Source organism: Cardiocondyla obscurior, linkage group LG28 (assembly GCF_019399895.1).
Source record: "Cardiocondyla obscurior isolate alpha-2009 linkage group LG28, Cobs3.1, whole genome shotgun sequence".
Taxonomy (NCBI): Eukaryota; Metazoa; Arthropoda; class Insecta; order Hymenoptera; family Formicidae; genus Cardiocondyla; species Cardiocondyla obscurior.
The window spans coordinates 83,970-101,164 of NC_091891.1; the positions used below are offsets into that span (position 1 = coordinate 83,970).

A 17,195-nucleotide genomic window follows, 5' to 3' on the forward strand; every position below is an offset into this window, starting at 1 on the left:
CGTACATTATATATTTTTCTCATTTTTATACATTTTTTGTATCGAATCACATATACACATGTGTAAAATAAAAAAATTTATTAAACGATGCTGTTTTTGTCGATCCACGAATTGTGCGATCCGTCGAATCCCAACCATTTTACGTAGACCTTGTCACCCTTTTTGCGCAGAACCTTCTCCACCAGATACACGTCCGGATGCGTCGCGCGGTGCAACTCGTACTCGTAGAACGCTCCGGATATCGCCTCACCGCGATAATCCTCCAGTAGATAGGTAGCTGGATTAGTTTGCTGCACCTTAACGATCGTGAAAACCTCGGTGGTCCAATTCGGAGTGTATCCCTTTTCAAAAATCATTTTAAACTTGCTCACGCGTACTTTATCACCGACCCTGAATTTGGCCGGAGCGGCTATTTTTATAGCGCTGTACACGGTGTCGAGGAGTTTTTTGGCGATATCAGGTGTCACGTCAACGGGCCGCATGCCGATCGTTCGATGCTTGCGCCTATTGTACTCGTCTACGAGACGCGGTAGCGCGTCGAACCACTCATAATTACCGTTGAGTGTAAACATCTTCCACATGGCGTTTTTGAGCGTGCGATTGAATCGTTCGACTATCGACGCCTTCATTACCGAGTATGTCGAGTAATGATTGACGCCGCGTTTCGCGAAAAGTCGTTGCACGTCGGCGTTGTAAAACTCCTTTCCCATGTCGGTTTGCAGATTTTTCGGGCATCGCCCGCTCTTTCGCATCAACTCCGCTAAAGCGTCAGCCGTCTCGCTGCCGCCTTTGTTCTTGAGCGGTATCGCCCACGCGTACTTGCCGAGTACGTCGATGACGGTAAGAATATAGCGGTAGCCTCGATTGAAACGCGCGTACGGTTGCATCTCGACGATATCAGCCTGCCACAGATCGTCATATCCCTTGACCACGACGCGTCTTCGCGGAAAGTTTCTTCTCGCCGGGGCGTGCAACTCGTCAACGAGTCGCCTCCTCTCGGGACCTGCGTCGCTCGACTTGCGCGATCTAGACATGATCGATTCTGTCGCTCGATTCCTCCCGGTCGATCAATTTATAATCAAACCCGCCTCGCGCAGTTCCTCGACGATCGACAGAATTTCGTTGTCGTGAGCGTTGTGACCGGCTCGACGCGAAGCATCCAGCAATCGAAGACGATCCACGAGCTCGTTAGGATCGTCCCAGTGCACGTAGTCGATCGTGTGATCGTTTAACGTCATGAGGCGAGGTAATCCTTTACCGGAGCTTTTTCTTCTCGATTTCCTGGCCGAATCGCCTGACAGCAGCGGTGCGATCACCTTCACGTACTTTGAGCCTCTGTTACCCATGACGCGACCGCTGTCGCTGAAATCTTTCTTATGCGCGTTCGTCGCTTCGAGTATGCTCTTGTAGTGACGTTTATCCGCCTCGGTGTAAGCGGTTTCATCGGGTACCTTCTTGAAAATCAACTCGTACAGACCTTCCGTACCGGGATATCTCTTACCAGCGACGATTATATCATCGTTTTTATGGTCGAATTCGACATGCTTGTTCCCGAGCATTACTTTGTTCGTGTCAAAGTATATACCGAAAACGTCATCGATATTTATTCTTCTGTCACCGCTCGCCGCTTCCAGATACATCGTTGCCATCGATACGCTGGGCCGCGGCGTCGATACGCCAGATCGCGGCGTCGATACGCCGAACCGCGGCGTCGATGTGCGGGGCCGTGGCGTCGACGGAAGTTCGACGTTTTCGGTCGTAACGTACGAATCGACGGTCGTATCACTCAATGACGGATTAGCTACGATCGTATCGCCTAACGTTGCCGACGACAACGAATCGTCAAACGTGACGTTTAAACGCCGTTCGGGTTTTGGTGTCGACCACAATCGTCGCTCCAGTTTCGGTGTCAATCGCTCCGATTTCGACTCCACCTTCGGTACCGCGATTCCTCGACGGTCTCGACCATCCGCTTTAGAGGTTCGACGATGGGCTTGAGGCGCTTCTCCGACGCGATGTCGGCGTCGATCGTGTCGGTCTTTATAGCTCGATGCTTCCTGCGAATCGCCTCGCTCGTCTTCTCGATCTCCCGCGTAATCTTTTCATGCTCGCGCGCGTCATGGTTGTCGTTTCTCCCCGTCATATCGATCGTATCGCGCGATCCGTTCTCGACGAAGCGTCTTCGACGACTGATTGTCACGCGATATCATCAATCTGTTAAAAAATCAACTCGACGGTACCGCAAACACGTCGAATCCTCGCCTGTATCGCCCGTTGTCGAGCGGACTGTCCTTGTCGATTACCGCGAAACCGTGATCATGTTGCCAGCATTCGCGACACAACGCACTGAACTCGTCGTACGACATGTCGGTGTTGACGTGATCGTTGTACACGTGTTTCAGATTGGTTCCGTCCTGTTTGAACAGGATCAGCAGATTCGCGTTGTCGCGTATCAGATGCTTCGGTATCCTCGCGTACGACTGACACAGATAGAAGCAGTCTACGTTCGAGTGACGACCCATCGCGAAGTATTTTCTCACGGCGTCTTGCTTGTCGCACGCGATATCGTCAAAGACGAAGATCGAATGCGGAAGCGCCTCGCTCGGCGGAACGACGTCGCTGTTGTTGGAGAACGTGAAATAGCCGATCTCTTCGATCGGCGTCAGCAGACTTTCCAAGTACTGATACTTGGGCTGCTGCAGCGACTTCGAGTACACGTACACGTTCTCGAAACGCAAACCGTGCGGACTCTCCAACAGACTGATCAGAACGTTCGTTTTGCCGCAGTTCGATGGGCCGCACACGATCGCGCGCACGGTGTTTGGCAGCATCTCACCATGTCTGCGTTTTTTCTCCCTCTCGAGACTGTCCATCAGTCGTAATCTGTCGTCGCAATTCGCGACGCGTATCGTCTGCGGTTGTCGCACGAACCGCATCTCGTACCCGCTGTACGGAGACGATCACTCGCGCGCCTATTTATAGTCGCGCGACCCCGCGAATAGCTCATTAATCGACATGTATCTCGCGCTGAAACATCCCTTTGACGTGTTGAATTTGACCGCGGAACAGTTGAGCATCGTACCAAAAGCCGTTTTGCTGCACGTCTGCGGCGATTACGTTCATCACGTGTGGGACAAACTTCCCGTGCACTTGACGGAAGATCCGGAGGTTCGAACCTACCGCAGGTGCCTCGAGCATTACAATCAACCCTGGCAAGAAACGCACATCGACGGACCTGCTCCGTTAATCCGAGAGTGCGGCGAGTGTCAACGTCGTCTACCGCTTTATCGGAAGTAAAGTGCTGCGGCAAAGGTTTGTTGAATCGCGCGATAAACGCCCTCCCCTTCGAACTGCACATCCCCGGTTATCAATTTTGCGGGCCGGGAACTCGACTGAAAGAACGCATAGCGAGAGGCGATCGAGGCGTTAATCCGTTGGACGAAGCGTGTCGCGAGCACGACTTGGCGTACGCGCGAAGCAACGATCTCACAGATAGACACGCAGCGGACAAAGAACTCGCCAAGAGAGCGGGAAAACGCGTTATAGCGAAAGATTCAGGCTTACGCGAGAGAGCCGCCGCAGCAGCCGTGTGGGCTGCGATGAAAGCTAAAACGAAAATTGGGATGGGTATGTCGACTAGAAAGAACAGGTTGAGGACTGTGAGAAACAGAACGATTACGAAGAGGAGAAGAAGAAGTACGATTCGCAAAAAACGCATGCTTCCAACAGCAAAGCGCGGTGGCATGCTGCCGATCATTCCGATTCTCGGCGCAGTCGGATCACTTGTCGGTGGAGCCGCGAGTATAGCGAGAGCCGTAAACGAGAGAAAAGCTGCTCGCGCGGCAGCCGGTGGATCCGGCGTACATCTGGCCCCGTACAACGGTGGACGGGGTCTCTCTCTCAAGCCGTACAGGTACGGCAGAGGTACGACTGTTGCGAAGAGAGGAAGAAAAAAAAAAAACGTCGAGCAGACGTTAAAAATGCCTTTGGGTGCGACTACAAACGTGCAGTTGAATCATCTGGCCAGACGTATGCGCGTTCCTTATTTCAGAGGCGTCTTTATGCGCGACACCCTACCTATGAGTGGTGCGCGTACAAACGAGAGCGGTATCGTGAACCTGGACAACGTGACGGGTCCGGGGACTCACTGGGTAGCGTACGCCAAAAGAGGAGATCGCGTCGCGTACTTTGACGGCTTCGGTAATCTCCGACCGCCCATAGAATTGGTGAGATATCTCGGAGTCGACGTCTCGTCGATAGAATACAATCGACGATCCTATCAAACGTACGATCAGAGTATCTGTGGACAGCTGTGTCTGCGATTTTTAAGTACGATCGACGCGATTACGTTTAAAAACTGACGTCGCGACATACTTCGCCTCAGTATCGCTTCGAACATGTCGATCACGCTCACGTTAACCGGTAGGAGCAGCGTTCTCCATTCGAGCTACTCACCGGCGTTGGATTTCAGCGACGGTGATTACGAGCTCGGTCTCACGGACTTTGCGACTTACAACACCATACCGAACGTCGATTCTACAAACAACAAATTTTACTATGGCACGGACGGTAAAGAAATTACGATTCCTGAGGGATCGTATGAGATACAGGCCATAGACAAATTTTTGAAACACGGGATGCCGCGACAACGCGACACCGTCGATGGTAATCGTAATGAGAAGAGCGAGAAGAACGATGATTTCTCGATAGCGATTCGCGCCAACTTCAACACTATGAAAAGCGAGATCAAATCCGCGTACGTGGTGAACTTTTCAAAACCAAACTCGTTGGGGCCGCTTCTCGGATTCTCGCCACACCGCGTACTGCAGCCGCGAAAATGGCACGAGTCCGACTTACCGATCAATATAATCAACATGAATATTATCCGCATCGAATGTAACGTAACCGCGGGAGCGTACTGCAACGGCGAACGCGTGCACACGATTCACAAGTTTTCACCGAAAGTGCCACCAGGATATAAGATCACGGAAACGCCCACGCAAGTCATTTACCTGCCGATCATCGTGCGATACGTTACGGATCTCACGATACGCGTCACCAACCAGAACGGTCGGCCGCTCGACTTTCGCGGAGAGGAGATCACCGTCAGATTGCACGTGCGACAACAACAACGACGACCACAACGATAACGTGGTATGTTAATACCGAACAAAACGAGTCGCGTTACAACGATCAGTTTCGGTGCTGGGACGATCCAACAGCCTGAACCGCAACAACAACATTTCGCTGTAAATAGCGTCGAAAGGATAGGAAGAAGAAAAAAAAGATTAACCGAAACAAACGTTGAATTTCTGAGATCGCTCGGATTCGCTGTGCGAAATAACTTTATCTGAACGATGTCCGACATTTTGAATATCCGAGACGAACCGGTCTTCGACGATCGAATCGTCAAGATCGAGACTCACGCTTACAATCCGTTCGCCAATACGACGTTCGAACACAGCGATGAGATAAGAATACCGATACAACAGCAAGATCTGTACACGCTACCGCACGAGAGTTTTCTCTACGTCGAGGAAAAATTAACGAAGGGCAAGGTGGTTGCGGGAGCTGACGTGACTCTCGGAGACAACTGCATCGCCTTCATGTTCGACGAGATACGATACGAGCTCGACGGTGTGGAGATCGATCGTAACCGAAATGTCGGCATAACCAGCACGCTGAAAAATTACGCGACTGTTTCGTCCAACAGGAGCGTGATTCTGCGGAACGCGGGATGGCTCAGTCCCACGATCAATGCAAACGGTTACTTTAATTTCTGGGTACCGCTCAACATGCTGCTGGGATTTTGCGAAGACTATAGGTGCGTCGTGATCAACGCTCGTCACGAATTGATTCTCATACGAGCGCGCAACGACAACAATTGTCTGGTAGGCAGTTCCGCGGTCGAGCCTAAGGTTGACTTGCTGAAAATACAATGGCGTATGCCTCACGTACTTTTAAACGAGGTAAAGAAATTGGCGATGTTGCGCACCTTGGAGAGCGGTCGATTCGTCAGTATGGGATTTCGCTCATGGGATCTGTATGAGTTTCCGCTACTGCAACTCACGACCAAGCACTCGTAGGCCATTAAGACCGCCACGCAACTCGAGAAACCTCGATACGTCATCTTCGCTCTGCAGACAGGTCGAAAGAACATCATGTCCGAGGACAACAGTCGTTTAGACGACTGCAAACTGACCAACGTGAAGCTCTATCTCAACTCCGAGTGCTACCCGTACGACGATATGAACCTCGACTTTAGCAAACGTAGATACGCGATTCTCTACGACGCGTACGCGCGTTTCTGCAAAGAATATTACGGCTACGAGTATCTCGAACCGAATCTCACCGTTACGTCGTTTCTGCTCAACGGTCCGTTTGTCATCATCGACTGCTCGCGTCAAAACGAGTCGGTTAAAACCGCTACCGTGGACGTGAGATTAGAGTTTGACTGCAAAGACAATGTAGCGCCAAATACCACGGCTTACTGTCTCATCATACACGATCGTTTGGTTCAATACAATCCGTTGACCAACGTTGTACGTAAGATCACGTAGAAATGATCTTCGACGTGTGTATGTAAAGCGGTGAATCGACGACCGTTGCGTATTCACTTCCATTCCGTCGTATGCGTAACGTCGATAGAGAGAGAGATTGTCATCGTCGTCATGAAACCATCAAAGTATCAACCGTCTTGTTGGTGCGAGAACGCGAGTCGCATGAAGGAAGATAAAGCTACGCAAACGGATCCTAGATCGACGGATCACTTATTGAACAGAGGAATGACGTATCGAGTGACACCCTCGGGAAACACAGTGGTTGATGCATTCACGCAAACGGATAAAAAGTCGCGAACCGAACGACTTCAGGAACGCGTGACGGATTTTGTCTCGAAGCATTTAAAAAAGTAATGCGATTTGGAAAGGAGGGGGAAATTAACAAGACCAATGAATTTGCTCGCGCGTATTCAGTATTGTAACTTCCTTCGATTGAGTCGCATCGTCAAACGTCATCATCATCATCATGTCCACACCAACGTTCGTCGATCTGCAAGGTTATCCCATTGGACGACGTTTCGTCGTGAAGGAAGCGGCGGTGCTGCGAGGTGGTGCCGTTCTCGCGCATTACGTCTTTACGACTCCTATGTCGTGGGGTGCAGTATCGCGAGATGACAGACGTCTCGTTACCTGGCTGGTACGAAATCATCACGGTATAGCGTGGGAAGATGGGGACGTTCCATACAGTCGGGCTAAACGCCTGATCATCAGAGCCCTACAGAATGAGGAGGACTGCTACGATCACGCCATCGTATACGTTAAAGGACTAGAAAAACGCGATTGGCTGCAAGATATGCTCGAAGAGGATTACTACGGCGACGACTATGATGATATCAAATTCTACACAGACAATCTGATCGTCAGGAACATCGAAGAGGATTTTGAAAACATTGAATCGCTCAACGATTTGGACGATTCGAATACTTTCCGCTGTAGAAGACATTGCAAAAATTGCGCCGTACAAAATGTATTTAAATTGTACAATTGGTGGCGTAACCATCAAAATAATGACGTAAGTAGGGAATAAACATTTTTTTGGATCACAGGCATGGCGCGAGAGATGGAGAAATGGGGGGGTATCCGTCACCCATTCATACCCCCCCGGTCTCTTTCCCACCTACGGCTACCTCTCCCCGCGCTCCTCTCATCGCGGTTTTTTCCCGTCCCCTCGCCTCCCTCAACGCTCCTGAGTTAGAACCCGTGTTTATTCCCCCATCACAACACCCCCCCGCGCTAGCAGCCACCGTCAATATATATATTATAAATAAATAAAACTTACGTTTTAATTTTGCCGCATTTTTTTCACCGGCGGCAATTCGCTGTCCACGAAAGCAAATCGTTTCCCGTGGGTGCACAAGTTCATCCGCTTATCAATTACGTATCCACACTCGTCACCCACGGGATTTTCAAGAACTGAACGAGGAGTTCTATCAAATGTTAATGTTTCTCCTTGTTTGCACTCACCGCGAATATGATTGTCAAAATATAAGCTCAATTGAGCTGTACAGTTTTTTCGGTGTGTGCCACACCACACACCGCCTGCACTAAACGGGGTGCGATCCCCCAACTCGCGACGCGCAAGAATATGTAGTAGCGACGAACACTTATTTTTATCCATTAAGAAGGCTCTTAATTAGACGTGTTACGCTTGAAAAAATCAGCATACGACTGGCAGGCGACAGCTACGAGTTCACTGCAGACAGTCAGAAAGTAAAAACGAAAGCATTTTTTTATCAACAACAGTCCCGAAGGTGTGACATATACTCATGAGAATCTTTTACAGCGTTTAGCACGTTTGAAACTTAAGATGCATTCTATCACACAATGAGAGAGATTAAGAAATTATTTCATTTAAAAGATGCATTCTATCACACAATGAGATTAAGAAATTATTTCATTTAAAAGATGTATCCCGAAAATGTGACATATACTTACGCAAATCTTTTTACATTTAATTCTGAGTTTTTTAAAGAAATATATATATGAGATCAATCAGTAGTTCATGGATATTGGGGAAAAAATGCAACAATAAAAATTTTTTAATATAAACATTTAAATTATATATTTATTATAAAATATAACATTATTTGTATATATTTTGATGGCAATAAAAATGTTTTTAATATAATACAATATAATACAATATAATATAATACAATATAATAAAATAAAATATAATATTATTTTCGCGCTCCAAATACTAGAGCTAGCAGCTCACAATCAATAATTTGATTCCCGTCATAATAATCGCTAGCATGTATCGCGCTTATAACCTCGTCACGATTTTTAGCAGTGGAAGCGATGCTAGCAAATCGTACAAATTTTGAATCAATTATTTTAAGAAAAGATGTTAATTTATTAAATGCTAATGTAATACACTCGTCAAGATCAATCATTTTAAGAAATGTTGATTCTATCATCATTAGGCATTTGCCAGCCGATTCAAATCGCAGGACATCCACGCCATTAAAGCTGCGTAGTCTGGCTGTCAGCGCACCGAGGTATACGAAGTCTTGAAAATTTTTAAAGTCATTGTGGAGCAAACTTAATATGTTTGCGCGATACTCGCAGAGTGATTTCCAAGCCTCGAGAGATAGCGACATTTCCAATCCTCGATTATCGCCAATAATAATTTCCACAAAACTAGGTGTTCCAACATTAACACCAATTTCTAAATATTTACAACTCGTGGCTGTCAATGCATATCGCTTACACAGAATACGGACTGCGCGATCTTTAGATGAGCTAGTGTAAAAACAAAAAATGACCATATAAAGTTTTTATTAAAAAATTTTTTAGTTAGAAAAAAATTAATACTCACTCATTATTCGCACACGATGTGCTAGATGCATTAGCTGGCGTGTAATAATTCATATTACTCGCATATGATGTATTAGCCGGCACATTAAATTCCATATTTGCATCAGTTGGCACGTAAAAATCCATCACATTAAGAACGATAATAACAGATCAGTTTGATGCGCGTGTTACATTTAATGCGATATAATTGTTCCGAGATTCTTTTTATATATATATCCCCACCACTAATAAGAAATGCATCAATTAAGTGGGGGGATTAAATCTTCAAACTGTGTAAGTTTTATTCCTAGGCAACACACACAGGACACATGTTGCATGGAATTATCATATACATTGGAAGTCCACAATTACCACATGATCTACCACATAATGCGTTTTGACTATCAATTTCATGTTTGCGAACGGCAATCATTGGCCCACCCACATCAGCTAAATTAATCATACATGGTGCACATACTGCAATAGCTTCACTAGGTGTGCAATAATAAAAAGACAGCATACAATGTTTAGTACGTCCATTAAGCGCGAAAAGTTGTGGTGAATCTATTTCTCGAGAAATACAATCTTCAAGATCTTCACTTTGATCACTCATATAATCACTATCGTTGGGCAATCCAATATCGTCCTCATCAGATAAATCCATTAATTCTTCATTGTCATTTACAGCATTTAAATCAGCCATATTCTCTTAACACGAAATATAAATTTAGTGAACTGTCACCCGATGGTATATATATAGACCACATTTTGTAGGTAATAGTGGGGATCACAAGCATTAGTCTTAAAATAAAAAATGACATCATAAAGATTGCATCAGAAATGTAAGATTTGCGGGCACCACACGTGCTACCGCACTGCATTGGAAATGCAAGATTTGCAGACGCCGCACGTGCCAGTTATCTCAGGCAATGGTGTGGATTACAAGCGTTTAGTCTTAAATGAAAAAAACAGTGATTTTATATAGGCGATAATGTTATGAAGATTGCATCAGAAGCGCAAATTTGTAGGCGCCGCTATTAAAATGTAATAAAAATAATATCATATAAAATTGCAAGATTTGCGGATACCACACGTGCTACCGCACTGCATTGGAAATGCAAGGTTTGCAGACGCCACACGTGCCAGTTATCTCAGGCAATGGTGTGGATTACAAGCGTTTAGTCTGAAAAAACAGTGATTTTATATAGGCGATAATGTTATGAAGATTGCATCAGAAGCGCAAATTTGTAGGCGCCGCTATTAAAATGTAATAAAAATAATATCATATAAAAATTGCAAGATTTGCAGACGCCACACGTGCCAGTTATCTCAGGCAATGGTGTGGATTACAAGCGTTTAGTCTAAAAATGAAAAAACAGTGATTTTATATAGGCGATAATGTTATGAAGATTGCATCAGAAGCGCAAATTTGTAGGCGCAGCTATACACATGTGCTGAAAAAATACTAAGCAAAAATTTGTAGACACCACATGTATGTCACTTATCACAATATGCACGTGCAAAACTGCTAACATTAGAAAAAATATAAAATTATCAAGCGGCTTCCAGTGTTTCATCTGTTCTCCATCGTTATGAAGGTTAATACTTAAAAATGCTGACATAATCGCTATGAATTCATTGAACTTACTTAAAAATGTAAACGTAGCAGTTTGTCATATACCGCATATAAAACTGTGGAGCATACATCACATTTTATCATTTAACATATTGAAATCTCGAGAATAAAAATGGATCGACGAGAGCAACAGCTGACAGCGCAAGCAGATCGATTGACTTTAGAAGAATTCAATGCATGGAATCAGCAATGTGAAGAATATATCAAATTATTGGAGGACCAGGGGCGAAATAAACGCGCAAGATTATCAATCGGTGCGAAGCAATCACTAGTTGCATGTATTGCACGTATCGAAAGTTTAAGAGATTTAACAAAACAACGTTTCATTCATGTGGGTGCTGGACATAATACAAAAAATAAAGGACTTCGATGGAGTGAAATTGACACAGCTTTTGAAAGCCGCATATTAACTGGTGTGGTAATTAATTCAAACTATATCGAGCCTCGCAAATTTCTGGAAGATGCGCAAGACATTGTATTAAAGCATGTGCAAAATGTTATGCATAAACATAACAATATAAAAATTAATGTTGTATTTAATGGTGAATTTGTGGCTAACAATAAAACTGCAAATAAAAGTGTGTGCACAAAAAACTGTGAACTCTTTCGTTCAAGTGATCTACAAGAGTGGTACGAGTCACACATTATCGAGCCTATTCTCGCATCCTTGGATGAATTTCAAGAACGTGACAGCGGGTGGGCACTGTCGCGTATACATAATTTGATGATAAATGTAAATAAACACAATCCATTACATGCTGGGTGCCATGTGATATTACCACAGGAAATTAAAATGAAAAGAGCTGTGATAAATATACAATCTGCTGACAATGCATGTTTCGCATGGTCAGTGGTAGCCGCTCTATACCCAGCCGAGAAACATGTGGATCGAATAATATCATATCCACATTATGCGACAGTGTTAAATCTTGAAGGTATTGAGTTTCCAATAACTATGAAACATGTTAAAAAATTTGAAAATCTTAATAATATTTCCATCAACATATATACGATTGAGAAGAAAAAAATTCTGCCAATACAACTCACAGATAAAGTACGAGAGAGACACATTCATTTGTTGTACACACAGCGAGATAATGATGTTGGACATTTTTCATTGATAAAAAATTTATCACGTCTTATAAGTTCACAGCTTAGTAAAACAAAGAGTAAAAAATATTTTTGCGATCGGTAAGTATAAAATGTAAATAAAAATGTTTTTTTTTTATACAATAAAAATTTTTTTAATGCATTTATAAAATTTTTTTAATGCATTTATTCTTTATTCCAGATGCTTACATTACTTTAGTTCAAGTGAAAGATTAATGGTACACAGCGTAGATTGTGGAAAAATTAATGAGTGTGCAATTATATTACCATGTGATGAAAAAAATGGTTAAGTTTTGACAACTATACTAGAAAGGAACGAGTTCCATTTGTGGTATATGCTGATTTGGAATGTACCCTAGAAAAAACGAATGCTGACTCCACCACATCTACATGCGCACACCAACATCATAAGGTTTTTAGCATAGGGTATTATGTATGCTGTTCATACAATAAGTCGCTATCAATGTATCGGTTTCATCGCGGTAATAACTGTGTTGCATGGTTCGCCGAGGAACTTAAAAATTTAGCGCATAATGTAAAAACAATTTTATCAGCTAATGTACCCATGGCTGATTTTACACGAGACGAGTTGGAAAATTTTAACAAAGCTACACATTGTCACATATGTGAAAAACCATTTGTATCAGATGACATACGAGTCCGCGATCACTGTCACTTAACCGGTCGATATAGAGGACCAGCACATTCAAATTGTAATATAAATTATATGGATTCGAATTGTATTCCCATAGTTTTTCATAATTTATCGGGTTACGATGCACATTTTATTATCAAAGAAATTGCAACTGCCTATGAAGGAACTATAGAACTGCTTCCCATAACGAAAGAGAAATATATATCATTTACAAAAAATGTTAAAAGCACCACTGATAATAGAAATAATTGTATAAAATTAAGGTTTATTGATTCATTTAAATTTCTAAATACAAGTCTTGAGAAGTTAGCATCATTTCTAAGTAAAGATAAATTGCGAGTGTCACGATATGAATTTTCTAATCTAACTAATGAAAATTTTGATTTATTAACACGTAAAGGAGTCTTTCCATATGAATATGTTGATAGTATTGAAAAATTGGAAGATGTATGTTTGCCTCCACGTGAATCATTTTACAGCTCATTGACTGATGATACAGTATCCGAAAATGATTATGCACACGCTATAGATATCTGGCAACGATTCTCAATTCAAACGCTCGGAGAATACAGTGATCTGTATTTAAAAACAGATGTCTTGTTATTAGCTGACATATTTGAAAACTTTAGAGACAGCTGTATAGTGAGTTACAAACTTGACCCCGCATATTATTACACCTTACCAGGTTTTACGTGGGACGCGATGTTAAAACACACGGGTGTAAAATTTGAACTTCTTACTGACATTGATATGGTTATGTTTATTGAACGCGGTATACGCGGTGGTTTAAGTCAATGCTCAAGCAGATATGCATGTGCCAATAATAAATATATGCAGTCATATGATTCATTAAAATCATCAACATATTTAATGTATTTTGATGTTAATAATTTGTATGGATGGGCGATGTGTCAACCGCTACCATATGCCGATTTTCAATGGGTTGACAATGTTTCTAATTTCGATGTGATGAGTGTGCCACCAGACTCACCCAATGGTTATATTTTCGAGGTTGATTTAGAGTATTCACAACGTTTACACGATGCGCATGCCGACCTACCATTCTGTCCAACGCGCGATAAGCCACCCGGTAAGCGGCAGGACAAGCTTCTCGCAACCTTATATGATAAGAAGCGTTACATCATTCATTATCGCAATTTACAGCAATGTATTAATCATGGACTGCATCTTACAAAAATACATCGCATATTACAATTTAAACAATCCCCATGGCTACGTGTTTATATAGAACTTAATACCAAATTTAGAACGCTTGCAAAAAATGATTTTGAAAAAAACTTGTATAAATTAATGAATAATGCAGTATTTGGAAAAACTATGGAGAACGTGCGTAATCATGTTGATGTAAGGCTCGTAACACATTGGGAGGGCAGATTTGGTGCTGAGGCATTGATCTCGAAACCGAATTTTCATAGTCGTAGCATTTTCGCCGAAAATCTGGTAGCGATTGAAATGCGCAAACTTGAAGTGAAATTTAATAAACCGATCTATGTTGGAATGTGCATTCTGGACATATCTAAAACATGTTTATATGAATTTCATCATGAGTACATGCAACCTCTTTATCAAAATAAATGTAAAATTATGTATACTGACACAGACAGTCTTATATATCATATAGAGTGTGAAGACGTTTATGAGATTATGAAACGTGATATTAATAGATTTGATACAAGTGATTACGCTTGTGACAATGTGTATGGTATTCCACAAGTCAATAAAAAAGTACCAGGTTTGATGAAAGATGAAAACAATGGAGCGATCATGACTGAATTTATTGGACTTCGAGCAAAAATGTATGCATTACGAGTAGATGGTAAAAAGATACAAAAAGATTAAAGGTGTTAAGAGTAATGTTGTCGCCAAGAAGATAACGTTTGATGATTACACACGATGCTTGAAGGAGGAAATAGAAATGACGCGTCAGCAAACATGTATAAGATCTAAGCTGCACGAAGTGTATACTATACGTGAGGAAAAAACTGCTTTAAGTCCATATGATGATAAACGATATATTATACAGGATTCTATTGAAACATTACCATGGGGGCATTATAAAATACCGTTGTAAAAAATTTTATATATTATACATTATACATTATACATTATATATTGTTAATAAAAAAATTTTTAATTATATAAAATTCTTATAAAACGTTATTCTTGCATATCCATGAGTTATGTGAATTATTGAATCCCAGCCACTTTACATAAACATTATTTCCTTGTTTTCGTAACACTTTTTCGACAAGATATACATCAGGATTATTTACGTGAAGCAATTCCTGTTCATAGAATCCTCCAGCGATAGGTTTTCCACAAGAATCCTCCAACAAGTATGTCACAGGATTAGTTTTTTGCACTTTGACGATTGTAAATACTTCCGTAGTCCAATTTGGTGTATAGCCTTTTTCAAATATTGTTTTGAATTTGCTAACACGTACTGAATCGCCAGTTTTAAACCGTGCTGGAGCAGCAATCTTTATGCGGTTGTAGACCGTTGCCAAGAGTTTGCCTGCGTTTGCAGGGGTAACATCGACAGGTCGCATACCAATAGTTCGATGTTTTCGCATATTATAATCCAAAACAAGCTGCTGCAGTGAATCAAGCCATTTATAATTTCCATTGAGTGTAAACATTTTCCACATAGCGTTTTTAAGCGTTCGATTAAATCGTTCGACAACTGACGCTTTCATTACAGTGTATGTAGAATAATGGTTAATATTATGTTTTTTTAAGAGTTTTTGTACGTTTGCGTTGTAAAATTCTTTTCCTTTATCAGTTTGAAGATTATTCGGACATCTTTTATTATTGCGAAAGATCTTTGCAATCGCTGTTGCAACTTCGATACCGCTTTTTGTCTTTAATGGTACAGCCCATGCATGCTTGCTCAGCACATCGATAACGGTGAATATGTAGTGGTAACCTTGGTTGACACGTGTGTATGGACGCATCTCGACCACATCAGCTTGCCACAAGTCATCATACCCGCGCACTATGACACGCCTTCGAGAAAAATTTCTTCTCGCCGGTGTATGCAATTCGTTTACCAATTGTAGTTTTTCTGAGCTTATTTTCTTTGACATTTTTAAAGCTATGAGATTTACCGCACTATTAAAAATTTTTTTTTCATAAATATGAACAATAGCAACACCGAAAACGATAACAAAACGGTATTAACAATAGAAAACGGCAACGGCAACGGCAACGGCAACGGCAACGGCAACGGCAACAACAAACGGCAACGGCAGCTGTTTAATTCTGTTCACCGCGAATAAATTTATTGCGAAGCGTGTTTACCACAACCTGTAGACTACTCTGTAGTATTTCTATTTTCTTATTCAGTTCATTTAGTTGATCTTTTAAATTCTGCACTTTCTGTTGAACATTATTATTAAGTTCCACAATTTCATTCTTTAAAATCTGTAAATTTTGTTGAACATATTGTTTGTTGACAGCATCATCATCGTCCAAAGGTTCAGCTACATGCTTAATTTTGCATGATCGCGCGTCGTAATCGGTGGATGTTACACAAAGAGCGTTATCGCGCACGTAATTTCTAACTAACGCATTATATCGATAATGTTGATTAGTATTGCTTCCTCCACCATCTTTAAGCAATGTTCCAAACTTGTTAATCGGCATTTCGATATCAAATGATTAAATTGTGTATGCATACTTCAATTTATAATAAGCCCCACTTCGCGAAGTTCCTCAATAATTGATAAAATCTCATTGTCGTGAGCGTTATGACCTGCATAGCGTGAGGCTTCGAGCAATCGAAGACGATCTACGAGCTCGTTTGGATCATCCCAATGAACATAATCGATTTTATTATTGTTTAATGTTACAGCGTATGGTATACCTTGTCCAATTTTTTTACTCAGCACAGGAGCGATTATATTCTTATATTTGTGACCTTTGTTACTCTTTACTTGATTTTGAGAATTGTAGTCACGTTTATGTGCATTCGTTGCCATGAGTATACTTTTATAATTTTCTTTATCGGTATCAGTATAACTGCTCTCATCGGGAAATCTCATAAAAATCAATTCGTAAAGTCCCACTGTTCCAGGATACTTTTACCATCTATCAATATATTATCATTTTTATCTAAATCAACACGCTTGTTGCCAATCATCGTTCCATTGTCGTTGAAATAAACTCCGTAAACGCTATCGATGTTAATAGATTTTTTCCGCTCAAAACAGCGCCTAGATACTTTTGCCCCAACGGTCCATAATGAGTTTGAAGAGTCTTCCAACCTTCTGATGTTCGCAACTTTTGTCGAATAGATGTTACCAACGGTTCGTCTGCGGTATCGAAAACGTCTTCAATGGAATGTGAGTGTGAACGTTCCCTTGATGAAAAATTTCGTTGTTGCGCGAACTTAGGCGTCTCGTTTAATGTGGAC

General features: G+C 42.1%; 2 protein-coding genes and 1 pseudogene across 2 annotated transcripts; 2 read left to right on the forward strand and 1 right to left on the reverse strand.

Annotated features, from left to right (window-relative positions):
- The first annotated feature begins 10,559 nt into the window (after window positions 1-10,559).
- LOC139112431 (uncharacterized) lies at window positions 10,560-12,195 on the forward strand. The gene has a single exon (XM_070673446.1). The coding sequence runs from the start codon at window positions 11,108-11,110 to the stop codon at window positions 12,188-12,190; it is 1,083 nt and encodes a 360-aa protein (XP_070529547.1). The 5' UTR covers window positions 10,560-11,107; the 3' UTR covers window positions 12,191-12,195.
- Window positions 12,196-12,281: 86 nt separating this feature from the next.
- LOC139112385 (uncharacterized) lies at window positions 12,282-15,479 on the forward strand (annotated as a pseudogene).
- On the reverse strand, window positions 14,929-16,426 carry LOC139112337 (uncharacterized). The gene is made up of 3 exons (XM_070673310.1): window positions 16,082-16,426; window positions 15,770-15,892; window positions 14,929-15,375 (listed from the first exon to the last, which is right to left on the reverse strand). The coding sequence occupies exons 1-3, from the start codon at window positions 16,424-16,426 to the stop codon at window positions 14,929-14,931; spliced, it is 915 nt and encodes a 304-aa protein (XP_070529411.1).
- Window positions 16,427-17,195: the final 769 nt, after the last annotated feature.